The following is a 16009-nucleotide window of genomic DNA, read 5'->3' on the forward strand; positions in this document are numbered from 1 at the left end:
AAAGAATTCTCCGTTGCCTTTCTAGTTCTATTACAAAGTGATTCAAGTTAACTTAATTTGTTTACTAATTTTCTCTTTAAAAAAAAATTATTTATTATGTATAGTGTTTGTCTGCATGTATGCTGCAGGCCAGAAGAAGGCGCCAGATTTCATTACAGATGGTTGTGGGTCACCATGTGGTTGTTGGGAACTGAACTCTGGAAGAGCAGCTAGTGCTTTTAACCACTGAGCCATCTATCCAGCCCGGTTTATTGATTTTTCTAAACTCAAGTTATGGTCCTAGAAAATGTTTGAGATAGGAGAAGCCTGGTCAGAGATACTCTCTTTGCAGGGAGGTAAACTAGCTGTCTGCAATATGGTCAGCAGCTGGAGGCTAATCCAGAGATGGACAGTAGAGTCTTTGGGGAAGGACAGCATGGACTCTGGGCCCAGCCACATACAATAAGTTTTTTAAAATTTTTTTCCCACATTGTATTTCTCTCCCGGTGTTCAAGAAAATCTACCCCAGCATGTATGCCTCATGTTAGCTGTGTTTTGGGGGGAATTTATGCCCTGGTAAAAGGGAGAAAACTGCTGGGGTGACTTGCTGGCGTAGGTGATAAATGACTATCAGGAAAAGCATAGATTATATGAACACCTCTAAAAAGTCCCCCAAGTTGTACAGGAGTGAAAGGGCAAGCTGATCATGTAGATTTCCCACAGCAAAGCAACTCAAAACTTACACCAAATGTCTTACACCAAAGCTGCTGGTGCTGACACTGCAGTCCTGCTGCCTTTATACAGTTAATATCAAAGCCATCAAAGTCTAAAATCCAAGAATGAAAATAAGTTACCTTTGCTAGAGTTGATACAGAATGAACTTTCTTTTTATTATTTACAATAGTGTCCACCAGGTCAGCCACAGACAGTCCAACAGACCAAGATCTCTGACCTTTTACTCTCAACAGTTCCATGGCTCTAGAGTATAAGAGAGAGAAAAGATGTCAAAAATTTAAGAAGGCTTGCAGAGGCTGAGCATTGGTGGTGGACACCTTTAATCCCTGCACTCAGGAGGCAGAGGCAGGCAGATCTCTGTGAGTTTGAGGCCAGACTGGTCTCCAGAGCGAGTGCCAGGATAGGCTCCAAAGCTACACAGAAAAACCCTGTCTCGAAAAACCAAAAAAAAAAAAAAAAAAAAAAAAAAAGGCTTGTAGATAATATAATTATTACTTAAGCTTTTCCGAAGATGTAAGATCCATAGTTGACAGAGAAAACACAAATACCCTCATAACATAAAAAAGATGCTCACCATCATGAATATTTAACTAAATAGTACTAAACAACTAGGTGTGGTGGCACACGTCTTTAATCCCAGCACTTGGGAGGTACAGGAAGACAGAACTCTGTGAGTTCCAGGCTAGCCAGGACTAACTGCCTCACAACAAAAACAACTGAACAAAATATCCGTCTAGCCTATCAATGCTGACAATGGTAAAAAGGACTGATGACTACTTTGGGGGTTGTATGATGAAAGTAGCAGTTATAACTGCTGCTCAGAGTATAAAGCAATACCAAGGAAAACCGGCAGCACTGTTCTTGAAACCCCTTTTCTCATCCTTTGTCCTATGGGTCAAGTGTGCAAAGGTATACATACAAGCATGTTTGTTGTATTTGAGAAAAACTTGTTAAAAGGGGACTGGTTAAATAAATCACTGCCACATGCCACATAGCTCTTACAAAAATAAGGTGGGGGGCGGTGGAGCAATGGCTCAGAGGTTGGAAAGCACAGGCTGCTTTTCTAGAAGACGGAGTTCAGGTCCCAGCACCCAAGTCAGGAAGCTCACAACTGCCAGTAACTCCAGCTCCAGGGGAGCAGACATCCTCTTCTAGCACCCATGCACACACATACTTACATATGAACAAAAATAAATCACAAAATAGAAGGGAGACTGGCACCATCTATTTTCAGACCATTTGTTATCATCATCATCAATAATGCTCTCAAGTCTGGTGTGGTAGTAAAGTGTAGAGTTTTAAATCACCAGCTTGTGAGTTCTAGCACATGCAACAGCTAGGAAGAGCAGTGAGAGAGGTATCTCTAGTGGTTCAATAACAGGCTCTTTTGTGTTGTTTTGTTTGGATGGCACTGGGCATTAAATTTGGAGTCATGGATGTGCTAAAAGACTAAACTCACATGTCTTACACCAAAGCTGCAGGTGCTGACACAGCAGTCCTGCTGTTTTATATAATCAGAGTCTAAGATGCAGGAATAGTTACCTTTCCTGAAGCTGATATTCCTGAGGCTGGGCAGTGGCGGTACACACCTTTAATCCCAGCACTCAGGAAACAGAGGCAGGTGGATCTCTGTGAGTTCCAGGAGAGCCAGGGCTAGATAGAGAAACCCTGTCTTGGAAAAACTAAAAACAAAAACAAACAAACAAACAAAAAAAAAAAAACCAAAGGCCACTAGGAGAGAGGGAGGGATGACTCAGAAGTGAAGGGCATAGGAGACCCAGGTTTGGTCCCCAGAATCCAACTGGTGGCTCACAACTGCCTGTATCTTCAGTTCCAGGGGATCTGATATCCTGGTCTAGCCTGCACATGTGTCAGACACGCAGGTAGTATACACATATAAATGCAAATAAATCTTTATACATATAAAATAAATCCTAAAAAAAAGGCAGACTTACATGTACAATACAGAAAGGTATTTATTTAATTTTATAATTAATGAGGCTGCAAGATGGTACAGATAGTATAATCTATTATAAATGAACACTATATGTGCAGAAATATTACAAAGTTGAGGTATGTGGACATTAAACTAGTTGTTTCTAGAAGATGGAATTATCTCAACTTTTTACTTTATAAACAGCTGTGGAATCTGAAGTTTATAAAAGGCATACTTTTTGTAAAAAAAAAAAGTATGTAAGTTAAAACTAAATTTATTCCATTTAAAAACTACAGGGAGCATAATTCAGTGGTAAAACACATGCTTAGCATATCCATAGCTCTGAGTTTAATAGCCAGCACCATCAAAACAAAACCAAAAAAAAAAAAAATAGAAGAAGCTATAATACAATAATGCAGTTTTGTTTTACATTCCCTCTCTCACTACTGTTACATGTGCTAAAACTCACAAACTGAAGAGTTACAAATCTATGCTTTATTACCATGCCAGACTCCAAGAGAGTATTATGTGTGATGGAGAAATAACAAATAGTCTGAAAATAATCTGTTCGCTATCTCAATGTATGGGACAAACCCCAGAAGGCCTCCAGATAGTGACCGTGTGCTACACAACCCTCTGATAAGAATATGAAAACCTTTGATCTTAGACTGATTTTCAAATGTATTCATATGTACTTAGTCTATATCCATCTCTAGGTGCTTGCATAGATGAGTCCTCTTTCACACTAACAGCATTAGGTGACTGGATGTTGTAAAGGAGGCAAACTGCACTCCCTAAAAGTCCAGGACTGCACAGCACTGCTCCTGGCACGTCCATACTTCCTGTTAGCTAATCCTGCTTACAGGAGCCTGGTAAGAACTGCTGTGTACACAGCTGCCTGGGCAGCTACCAAGCACGTGACTTAGTTGGATATTCAAAAATTTGCACTGTTACCTGCTGGACAGCTCTGCCTGAGAGCTATGACTCATTACTCCGTCTGGGCCACTCCATGAACACACTAAAATTAAACAAGGAATTAGTTATATTTTGCCAATTATTTTCTTAAGACTAAGATGTGATATATGACTGAGAGTGATGGCTTATGCTTTTAATTACCGCCATCAGGAGTCTGAAGCAGAAAGATAACTCTTCTTGAGTTCAAAGCCAGCCTGATCTATACAAGTTCCAGGACAGCCAGGGTTACACAGTGAAATGCTGATTTAAAAAAAAAAAAAGAGGTGTGACAACCAGTCAAGGAAGGAAATTGATCTTTTTAAAAGAGCAGTTACTTTTCTTTTGCATTTTTAAAAGATTTTTATTTATTATGTATACAGTCTTCTGCCTGCATGCCAGCAGAGGGCAACAATCTCATTCAAGGTGGTTGTGAGCCACCATGTGGTTGCTGGGAACTGAACTCAGGACCTCTCTCTGGAAGAACAGTCAGTGCTCTTAACTGCTGAGCCATCTCTCCAGCCCCGAGCAGTTACTTTTCAATTGATAGCACTCAATTTTCTGTGCTGGGCCAAGAAAGTTTTTGACCCTAAATCTCCTAAAAATGTGATCCCTAAAGTCTACTCTGTGGCTTCTTTACCTGTTCTCATTCATCAGCAAAGATCCACAGGGGCCACTTTACTGTTAGCACAAGAAGAGGTGTTGCCCCAGGCAGCTGCAGATAATAGGCTTTCAAATGCTATAAGCACTTGTCATCTGTTCTGCTGGGCAGCACACTGACTAAAGAATAACTTGATAGCCGGGCGGTGGTGGCCCATGCCTTTAGTCGCAGCACTAGGGAGGCAGAGGCAGGTGGATCTCTGTGAGTTCAAGACCAGCTTGGTCTACAAGAGCTAGTTCCAGGACAGCCTCCAAAGCCACAGAGAAACCCTGTCTCAAAAAAAAAAAAAAAAAAACAACAACAAAAAAAAAATTAATTCTATCATATTACTGTTGTCGTTTATGCAAAAATTATTACCAGTTGGTATCAATTATACAGCCAGCAGAGGGAGCCTCTGATCCATTTCTGCCTTTAGGGCCATGTAAGGAAACCTAGCCATGAAGCAGGCATTGAAGACTAAACAAAAGTGAGAACCAGGCATGTAGGTCTGTGGTTAGAGTTTGTCCAGTAAGAACAAGGATCCCTGGAATGGATCCTAGCACTGTAAAAGACAAACCGAGCCATCTGATGCTTTCCTAGACAGTAAGCAGGACAATGGCCTGAGAAGTGTGAGCTGCTTCCTCCAGCAGTGCTCATGATGCTCCTGACTTGAGTGTACATTCATGAGTGCTTGCTCTATTAGGTTTCAAAATTTGCACATGGATCTCTCTATATATATTTATACACATATATGTCAAATATTATAACACTGTATTTACATAATCCCAATTTGCATTCTTCTATATTCTTCTGTTTCTGGTTCTTAGCTGAGAACAGAAGTTAGAAGTACCATGTCTATTCCCTAAGTTTTCACTGCCTCTTGGTAATAAGCTTATCCTGTCTTGTGGTCCTACATGAAGCTCCAAGCTTCCAGGAGATGGGTCATCAGTGGTCACCATAGTATCTTAGGCAACACAGGTGATCATCAGAACTTTCTGAAATAAATCCTTACATTTGAGGCTCAGTGGTTAAGAATACTACTGACTGCTCTTCCAGAAGACCCAGGTTTAGTTCCCATCACTCACATGGCAGCTCACACCTGTCTGTAACTACAGGCTCCAACCAACATGCTCACACAGATACACAGGCAAAATACCAATGCACATAAAATAAATTTTAAAAAGAGGCATGCTCAAGGCTGGAGAGATGGGTCAGTGGTTAAGAGCATTGGCTGCTCTTCAGAGAACCCAGGTTCAATTCCCAGCACACACATGGCAGCTCACAACTGTCTGTACCTCCAGTTCCAGTGGATCTGATACCTTCACTCCAATGTGCATAAAATAAAGTTAAATAAATTATAAAAAAAGAGACATGCTATAAATCCCTACATTTGAGATAAAAGGCCATTTAATAAAAAAAAAACTAATTTTAAAAGAGATTTTAAATTGTTAAAGAACTCAAATTATATTAAATTATTTTCCTTCCTTCAACTAGACATTCTAGATGAAGATAAACAGCCACATTTACTAAATGACACCATCCTATATATATATATACACACACACACACATATATATGTATATTTTTGTGATTTTGTAAGTTACTACAAATAGGCATCTATTTTGTTGTTACTAGGAATAGTTCATTGATCACACTATAAAGGAGGAATAGGTCAAGTAGTAACTACATAGTACTGCCTATGTAACATAATATACTTTGAAATGTTCTTTTTTGGGGGTGGAGGGGTTTGAGACAGGATTTCTCTGTATAACCTCCCTGGCTGTACTGGAGCTCACTTTGTAGACCAGGCTGGCTTCAAACTCGCAGAGATCTGCCTGTCTCTGTCTCCCACATGCTGGGGTTAAAGATTTGCTTACCACTGTCCCGAAATGTTCTTATTCAACTCAATATTATACATGAAAAACTACATCATCTCATTAGGGGAACTCTCTCTCTCTCTCTCTCTCTCTCTCTCTCTCTCTATATATATATATATATATATATATATATATATATATAAAGAGAATGCACAAGTGTCCATATTTTAACACCATCTGTAGGCAGTTCCTGCCTAGTGCCTCTGCCTGGTTCTGATTTCCTATTCCTGGAATGTTTTCACCATTCTTTACTATCTATTCAAATTCCACCCATTCTTCCAACATTCTTCCAACGGTTCAATGACTGCCTTTACCATCATTCGAGGTATTATTGGTACAGTATTCCTTTTTTCCTAATGATTTCAACCATTGTCATATGTGTAAATGTCTTATCACCAAAATAATACTTAATCAAAGAGTATGCTGTACCTTGTAGACACTCATACTCCTGTTACATGGGTGGAAGTGATTAACTGAGAGCAGCAGCTGCAGTGCTAGCCCCTGACCAGCCTGGCTTTACAACATAGAACAAGGTGTAAAGCAACTCTAATACAGAAAGCCTTCATTCAGGAGAAGAAAAGGGTTTTGTTTTTGTTGCCATACAGGGAGCTGAAGTGATGCTTTTGTGACAGGAAGAGAAGTAGTTTGTTAAAAAGGCCACAGGCTGAAAATTTATTTGAAAAAAGAAACGAACTAACAGGAGGCATGCATTTAGGAAGAAACAGCAAGCTTAGGAAAAATCAACAGAGTCAGATGTGCAGAGAGTAATGGGGACTTCTAAATACTTCAGGTGTATTGAAATGTTTAAATGGAAAATTAAAACTTTTAAATTAGTTCTAGACTCCAAAATTCAATTAAAAATATAAAATTTGACTAAGGGGTCTTTTCTTAAGCTCCAAGAAAACAAATGAGTATAACCGGGGCCAGGTTTAGTTCAGTGGTAGTATACCTGACTAACACACTTGATTTCCTAGATTCAATTCCCAGCAAAACACACACACACACACACACACACACACACACACACACACACACACACAGAGAGAGAGAGAGAGAGAGAGAGAGAGAGAGAGAGAGAGAGAGAGAGAGAGAGAGAGAGAGCCAGCAAATGATCCTCTTGAAGTCTGGTTAACAGAAGGCACTCACTGAGCTCCCGAATTCTTAGGTCCCAAATAGATCTGAAAGTTGTGACTTTCAGAGCAGCAGCAGCAAAATTAATAATAATGTACTTACCTTTGTTTTCTCCCTGTTCACCAACAACCCATACTTTTTTGCCTGAAGTCTGTGCTTTCAAAACATTCATAATAATGTATTGTAATCTCTGTGAATCCAGGTTGCATCCAATCCCAATCACTCTATTTGCAGGAAATGTGCTCAGTTTCCATGTCACATAGCTCATGATTTCCACTAAATGTTACACACAGAAAGACAATTTAAAGATTAAAAATGTTTCTATCCTAGCTCACAAGGAAATTACTGTTTCACTAGTGAAGAGGTAAGAGCCTCTAGAAGTCTTAAGCATACTGAAGCAGTACACGTCCTGAGGCAGGCTCTTGCTATTTAGTCTAGCTGGCCTTGAACTCCCAATCTTTTTCTCTCTGCTCACAAGTATTGGGATTACATAGCTGGTAGTATGTTTATAAAGTGTATTGGAAACACTAACCAGGTTAAAGCATTTTCATATGATTTTCTCATAAAACATAAGGGTAGAAAATAAATAAGTTCCCAGAACAGTTAAGCAAGAAAAGTGAAAACCGGGTATAGAGAGCAGGAAAATAATAATTTCATTTCAACAAAGCACTGGTAGTGTGTGTGTGTGTGTGTGTGTGTGTGTGTGTGTGTGTGTGTGTATGCTCACGTGCAGAGTCTTGAACCCAGGGCATCATGCATTCAAGGCAAGTACTGTATCACCAAGCCATATCCCCAGCCCAGTAATCTCATTTCACTGATAAATTCCTTTTATGGTTAGGCTTAAATTAAAATACACACTATATATATATATATATATATATATATATATATATATATGAGACTATATATATGACTATAGCACCTTGAAAAGAACCTCACAATTCCCCTTGTTCTTATACAACAATAGGTTCAATAGGTTCCCAGGAGTTAAAGAGAGCAATGTCTCTGACAATTATAAATGAAACACAGAACTCTGGAACATTTCAAACACAAGCCCAACTGATTGAGCACAAACCACCTAACTCTTTGGAAACATTTCTTTAAACAATTTACAAAATATAAAATGTTAAAGATGATGCTGAGGGTGGGCAAGATGGCGAAGTAGAGGTTGTCGCCATTAAGCCTGACAATCTGAGTCCAATTCCCAGAACCCACATGGTGAAAGCAGAGCTGTCCTCTGACATTCACACACAGTGTGTACGTATGTACACAATCACACACACAAAAGAAACCAATGTAAAGACGTTTCTTTAAATGAACAATGACGTTTCCTAATATCTCTGGAACACTGGGGGCTTAAGATATCTTACACATTAATTTCACTGCATGTTTTTTTTGGGTTTTAACCATTTTTTTCACTGGAAAATAATACCACATGGCCATGTCAGAGGAGCTGCAGTCAGCAAGGGAACTTCTGGAGTTCAATTCACAGAATAGCAAAGCTACAATGAACAAACCCTGAAGAAGCAAATTCCTGGGTGGGGAAGGGGGGGTTGTCTAATGCCCCTTGCTTCTGCTGTGCTTCCTCCTGCTTGCTGAGGCCGTGTCCTGTTGTTTCTGGCATGGTGATTATTATGTGAAAGGATCCCACAGTATCTAGCACAGTGTGACTGCTTCATGAGAAAAATCCCACTCCTCACCGCAATTTAATTACAGATCATAATGAAGATGATTTTATGAGAGCAATGATGCTTAGTTGAATCTATGATTTAATTAAACTTTCTGAATCAGCCTAAAGATAGTGATTGGGGACAGTTAGTAAAGATGACTAAGAAAAAGATTTAGGCTATTCTGCCTATGGCTCCAATAAGAGACACAAAAAAGACAAAAATAGGTTAGAAGTCACCTTCCCCTTTGCTAGATGTGAAATTTGCAGAGGATAGAAAATAAGAACAAGGAAGTTTCATGAGTGATAGACCCCTGAATTCTGCCTGCGGAAAAACAGGCTGATGATCAAAGAAAGCAATATGACTCAAGGTTAGGTCTGAGTTCCTTGGTAATGTAGTTTACAGAATTAATCACAGGTGTTGGTATGCATCTTGGAAAAAACAAAATTGTGAAAGGAAATTAAATGACCCTATTGTGTGTAAAGAATAAAGAAAAATAGATGGTTAGCCAAATCACTTGTTTAAAGTTTTGTATAGGATAGAAATTTGCTACATTAAAACCACAAATAGCCACCTTCCAGTACAAAATGAAGTGGCTGAAATATACTTGGCTTGCTAAAAACTTTGTTAATCAGGGGTGAAGATGTTACAGTGGGAAAATTAGTACAATGGAAAATGTTTAACTACTTGTGGGCTTCTATGGAAAACATGTAACTTGTGATTTTTTTTTAAAGATTTTAAAAAATTTATTTATTATGTATACAACATTCTGCTTCCATGTATATCTGCAAACCAGAAGAGGGCACCAGATCTCATTATGGATGGTTGTGAGCCACCATGTGGTTGCTGGAAATTGACCTCAGGACCTCTGGAAGAGCAGTCGGTGCTCTTAACCTCTGAGCCATCTCTCCAGCCCCCTAACTTGAGATTTTTAATATGACTTCTTCTTATGTAAAGATTTTAATTTGTTTTTGGAAAATATGTAACTGTTCCTTGCATAGAGATCTGTTTTAGCTGGTATAAAAGGGATAAGGGGGAAATCCAGAACAGAAAAAGCAGAGAGAGAAAACACTAATGAGGGATTAAGCTTTGGCCCTCAGAAAAGTCTCCTGTGTGTGTTCGAAATTTCGCCAATGCCACACCTCTTCTCCAGTTTCTCTGACCTGCTGAGAGCGGGTTCTCTTGGCAACACTTAATGAAAAGCTGAGCTGTAACCTGCTGTAACCTCAGTAATAATAGTTATAAGGAATTAACTGTTGACAGAATATACACATATGTACTGTTCGTTGTAATATGAGTCTTATTGAATATCCCTTTATATAACACAGTGCTTTGGCTTTTTTTTAAATCAGCAGTGGCAACTATACTGATGATTTGGACCATCATTTGAATTTAAAATAAAGCCTTTTACCTGGCTGAGACGCAACAAGGAAGACAGCATGTTGATTGTAATGTCCCAGAGCTGGGACAAGAGTTCTGAACATGTCCACATTGCTTTGTACGGCATGCAGGTAGGACTCAAAACCACCCAAAGAGTTGGCTGTGAAGATCACCACCTTGGAATGAGCAGAGGCAGACAAATCTGATGAACAAAAAGAAACAGTCTGAGTTCAACGTAGTATAAACTAATGCTAGTAAATGATAAAAACTGTTTCTTTCTGTGAACAGAGAGCCTTTAGGCATACATGCCCCTATAGCTACCAATCAGAATGCTGAAGAATAACAGCACAGATCCCAGGGCTACACACATTGGTACACAGCTGTGTGTGATCCACCACTTGGGAGGTAGAAGCAGAATGGCTTCAAGTTGGAGGCCAGCCTGGGATACATAACAAGACAGGCAGGAAGCTAGAAAGAGCCAGCACAGTACACAAAGACTGAATTTTCTATGTAATTCACAATTCTTAAAGGGGAAATGAGTAATATGCTACAGGTAAAATGGGCTGACAGCCACTGGCTTCTGTGCTGTGAACTTAGAAGTCACAGGATTCCTTGAAAGGGACTGTGATACAACCTGGGGAGGACTGAGCACAGAAGTGAAGTGACAGGTAAGTCAGCAGAGGGGCTGGAATTCAGGCCCAAGAAATCTGGTTTCAGACGCTATGCTATTAAATTAGCCCTCCTTGGAAAAATGAAAACTGGTAGCTGGAGAGGTTAGAAAAGTCAGTAACCACCAGGCAGTGATGGTGCAGGCCTTTAATCCAAGCACTTGGGAGGCAGAAGCAGGTGAATCTCAGTTTGAGGCCAGCTTGATCTACAAAGCAAGTTCCAGGACAGCCAGGGCTACACAGAGAAACCCTGTCTCAAAAAGCCAAACCAAATCAAATCAGTGACCAGTTCAATTTACAACACTACACCGTGGCTTCAATCCAATTTGTTAGAATCCTTCTCCTTTTCCTCCTGTGGCTTCCTCTACCTTGAATGCTAAAACTGTCCTCATTTTCACAGTAATTCTGAGTCCCTACTTGGCGGCAAGTCCCATGTCATGTACTGTACATTTCTTCCAAAGATTCTGTTCTCTCACTTTTTCAATTATTTCACCAGTTAATGGCTGATGAGACACACAGGGAAAAAAAAAAAAAAAAAAAAAAAAAAAAAAAAAAGGATTTCCTTAGGTCCTGACAGCCTCTTCCTCTAGAGACTAAACAGTCTCTCCTACAGGATCTGGAGAGATAAAAGGTCCCTTAAGAACTCCAGGGCTGGGAACAATGGACACAAGAGAGTATCCAGCTCCCCAGGGGGCCTTACATGGCATTTAAAGCAACTACAGTGCTCTCTCAGATGAGGAAAACAAACTAATTGTCTCCTCCAGGGACAGGAAAGCTTGCTGAACTGTGATGTACTATTTTTAGAACAGACAGACAAGTCGACTCCTTTGACCACCATCAGTACATCCTAGTTTGTGGGACTGCTTTATACGTATATGAAAAACAGTCAAGGAATATAAGACCTAAGGAAAGACAAAAGATGCCCACGCCACTGTGGCATGTATAAGATGGTCTTATCTATAAACTGGCAGAAATGTTTTAGGGAACACATTTATTCAATGACCTGCTTTAATTATTTTGATTTTTAAAATTTATTTTTAATGTTATGTATCTGTGTGTATGCCACGTGTGTGGGTGCTTATGGAGGCTGTTGGAACCAAGAGCTAGAGTTACAGGCAGTTGTGAGCTGCCTCATCTGGGTGTTGGGAACCAAACTTGGGTCCTCTGCAAGAGCAGCATGTGATCTTATCCACTGAGCCAGCTCCCTAGGCTTGATAGATTAGTTTTTAAAATTATGTATTCCTGGTAAGATATTTTTAAACCTGCATCCCCAAATATGGTATTTACCTAGATAAATATCTGTAATAATATTACAGATAAAAATCTGTAATAATATGTTACATATACTATAAAATGATGCCTTTTTTTTTTTTTTGGTTTTTCGAGACAGGGTTTCTCTAACTGTTTTGAAGCCTATCCTGGTGAAGGGACCAGCTGCCCCTTTCAGCAGCCATGACAGTAACACATGCTCACCATAACCTTGCCTTGGTCACTAAGAGGTCAGATGCCTGCCTTGTGACAAGGAACCAATCAGAAGTTAGTTGGTGGCGCTATGCTTTACGTCTCTGGGTATGCTTTATGGACAAGTGCACAGCAATGACGAGCAGAGCATAGCAACCACCCTGGGAGGGCCTATGGGCCCTAACAACCAATTGGCCAATCAACACAGGGCAAGCCCTCCAAGCCTGGAGGCACACCAATCTTGAGCCTGTGTGTACCCCTAGACACTCCCCTTAAGCTGCCCTACAAGATCTCTCTGCAGCCGGTTTGAGCTGTCTTTGCTAGCCATCCGACATGGCGGGTGGGTGAAAGACCATAGCTAACATGGGGTTAGCTCGTTATTTTAAACAACTATAATAAAGCCTCATGCAGTTTGCAGCAAGTTTTCAAATCCGCCTGGTGATTGGGGTGACCAAGGTCCTGGGCTGGGACCCAGGAAACCTGAGTTTTCAGGGGGTCTAACACTGGCACTCACTGGCACTTGCAGGCTCGAAATCACAGAGATCCGCCTGCCACTGCTTCCCGAGTGCTGGGATTAAAGGCGTGCACCACCACCGCCCGGCAAAACGATGCCTTTTTAAAAGTAGCCTTGGTGGCAGGTGCCTACAGTCACTACTAAATTCGAGAGGTAGGAGGGGCAGCAGAGAAACAGCAAAACTGAGGCTCCCAAACACAAAAAGGATGAGACAGCAAAAAGGAACTTTTTTCCCTTTTTCTTTCTTTCTTTTTTTTTTTTTTTTTTTTTTTTTGTGGGTGTTGGGATTGAATCCAGGGCCTCATACACTATAGGTGAGTCCTCTACCACTGTTCTATGTCACCAACTGCCTAAAATAACTTAAAATAATATTTCACATCTTACTTATTGCACAACCACCTTTTTGTTCTCATTAGAACTCATGGTAAGTGTGGTTTAAGTACAGTCCAAGTGAACTGAGTGTCATTTGTTAGTCTTGGCTTAGCACTCTCCTATGCACCACAGCAGACAGTGTATTCCCAGTTACAAATGAGAAACTGAACTTAACTATTTTTTTTTCTTTTTTCTTTTTTTTTAATGTAAAAGTGCTCTGTCCACATGCATGCCTGCACTCCAAAAGAGGTCATCAGATCCTGTGATAGATGGATGTGAGCCACCATGAGTGGTGGTAATTGAACTCAGGACCTCTGGAGGAACAGCCATCTCTCCAGATCCAAAACTGAATTGACAATGTTGAGAGATTATTTACCATGTGAATGTCAGACTATAATGTGGCTGAGCTATGATGCAAACTGCATCTGCCTAAGTCTAAGTCAGTGCTCTGAACTAATATATTCTGAGAAAGGAAGCCACCAAAGAAATGCTTATTTGGAGATGTAAATCAGAGAATAATAATAAATACTTTTGACCAACTGGAATGAATCCCAATGGTATTTGCTTGACTCCTGCCAATTTCCAAGTCTTTGTTTCCCAACGTGTAAAACAAGGGAATTGGAACAGGTGATCTTCATTATACTTTTCAGCCTTAAAAGTCTAGGACCTGGACTAGAGAAATGCCTCAGTGAAAAAAGGCTTCTGCCACTAAACTTGACAACCTGAGTTTGATCCCAGGACCCACATGTAAGAGGAGAACCAACTCTCAAAGGTGCACAATGCTATGGCACATGTGTGCCCACTTCCCACAAGTAAAAATATAATTAAAAATATAATTTTTATATTTAGTTGAAAAAAAAAAAAAAACTAGGACTTAATTCCCAGTTCCATAAAGAAACAATCTAAGACTCATTTGCTAGAGCAAGTAACATAACAGAATAATCAAACCTTTGCTGATCTCTACATTAGGCAGGTTGAAGATATCAAGGTCCATCGTCCCCTGGTTAGTTCCATCTGAGAGGTCTAAAAGGAGCAGCTTGTCTGCAATGCCCTATGTGGAAAAATTAGAACAAGAACAATGTTCTACCAACACAGCCAGTTACTCAATAGGAGCTCACTGAGAAAGACTCAGGAGGCCTGGGGACTACTTGAGAATGAAAAGTGACATGACAGCAATGAAGGAGATGTGTAACAAGACACCATTACATGAGTGACACTACCCTTCAGGCTCGACTACTAAATACCAGCCCTAACATGGCTTACGCAGGAAGCAAACTATATCTTCTTTTGATGGAATGAATGATAAAGGGAACATGATATATTAGGTAGGTATGCTACTATTCCTCTTGAACTTTGATTTTTAATGCCATAGTATCTGTTGTTGGTATTGTTTGTCTCTTCTTTAGGTTTTTCTGAGACTTAGTTTCTCTGTGTAGCCTTAGCTGTTCTGGAACAGCTTGATTTGTAGACCAGGGTGGCCTTGAACTCACAGAGATCCACCTGCTTCTGCCTCCCAGGTGCTGGATTAAAGGCATGTGCCACTTATGCTCAGCTCAATTTAACAATTTCTATAAAAAAATAAAACATTTTAGAAATTCAAAAGTTAATAAATTACATATCCCACTAATCTCATTTATGGAAGTCATCCTACAAATATACTAGTACATGTGAAAAATAACACAATATGCATAGATACTCAAATGAGAATCAACCCAAGTATTCACTTCAAACAAGACAAGAAGCAATACAATACAGAGCTTTGGAAGGGGGCTCAGAGGTGCTAAGGTCATGGCTCAGTGGCAGAGAACCTGCCTAGCACAGGCAAGACCATGGGTTCAAATCCCAGTACTGCATAAAGGAAGGGGGCTCAGGCTATGCTGGATTGTCAAGTCACCTGTGAGGCGCTGATCACCAGCCTGTAGTAAAATGAAGATTTAGCAGAAGACTATGCATTTTTAACCAATTCTTAGGAGACGCAAGTGTTACTGCTCTTAAAGCCACACTCTGAAAGCCAAGTGTGGCAGTAAATGCCTGTAATCCCAGCACTTGGGAGGCTGAGGAAGGAAGACTATTTAAGAGCTGGTTGCCTAGCAAAACCCTGGCAATGATCCAGACTCTTAAGTTCTGATCTTCAGAAACCCATGCAAATAAATGTAGGAAGGAAATGGCAGTCCACAATTAATTGCAGCCTCAGAAGGCAGAGAGGGGGTTCCCAGAGTAAACTGGCTGAAAGATCTAGCCCTTCTAGCATCTTTGACTGAAAGATCCCTCTTTGATGCATAAAATAGAAGAACAATTGAGGATGATTTCCGACATCAACGTCAGGCTTCCACATGCATAAAACACTTGTGTTCCTGAACCACATGTATAAGTACCACAATGTGTACTTACACATGCCAAAAAAATGCATATATATATATATATATATATATATATATATATATATATGCAACATACACACACATGAAAAGTGGGAAAAGGAAAAAAAGTTAAAGTCTAATGAAAGTATAGATATGTTTCCAGCCACTAGGTTTGCATACCTTTGCTGAAATTGCCAATGTGCAGGCAATACCCAAATCTCCACTTCCAACCACAGTAATTTTATTAGGTATTTTATTCTCATGATTTGTCCAGCCCCTTGAATTTATATCTGAGACACCTATGGGGGAAAAAAAAAAGTTCATCCTGAGAATTAAAA

General features: G+C 40.0%; 1 protein-coding gene across 7 annotated transcripts in view; it reads right to left on the minus strand.

Annotated features, from left to right (window-relative positions):
- The window catches only part of Uevld (UEV and lactate/malate dehyrogenase domains), a 31720-nt gene that overhangs the window by 2860 nt on the left and 12851 nt on the right, over nt 1–16009 (minus strand). For 3 of the 7 annotated variants that reach the window (XM_027410474.2, XM_027410476.2, XM_027410475.2), the window contains 6 exons: nt 15852–15970; nt 14260–14362; nt 10328–10498; nt 7352–7525; nt 3605–3668; nt 834–957 (listed from right to left, as the gene is read on the minus strand). In XM_027410474.2, the coding sequence (XP_027266275.1) occupies nt 834–957; nt 3605–3668; nt 7352–7525; nt 10328–10498; nt 14260–14362; nt 15852–15970 (755 nt within the window). Of the gene's footprint in view, nt 1–833; nt 958–3604; nt 3669–7351; nt 7526–10327; nt 10499–14259; nt 14363–15851; nt 15971–16009 lie in introns of those variants that run through there. The other 4 variants (XM_027410478.2, XM_027410479.2, XM_027410477.2 and 1 more) reach the window with 4 other exon arrangements.

This window comes from Cricetulus griseus, chromosome 3 (genome assembly GCF_003668045.3).
Source record: "Cricetulus griseus strain 17A/GY chromosome 3, alternate assembly CriGri-PICRH-1.0, whole genome shotgun sequence".
NCBI lineage: Eukaryota > Metazoa > Chordata > Mammalia > Rodentia > Cricetidae > Cricetulus > Cricetulus griseus.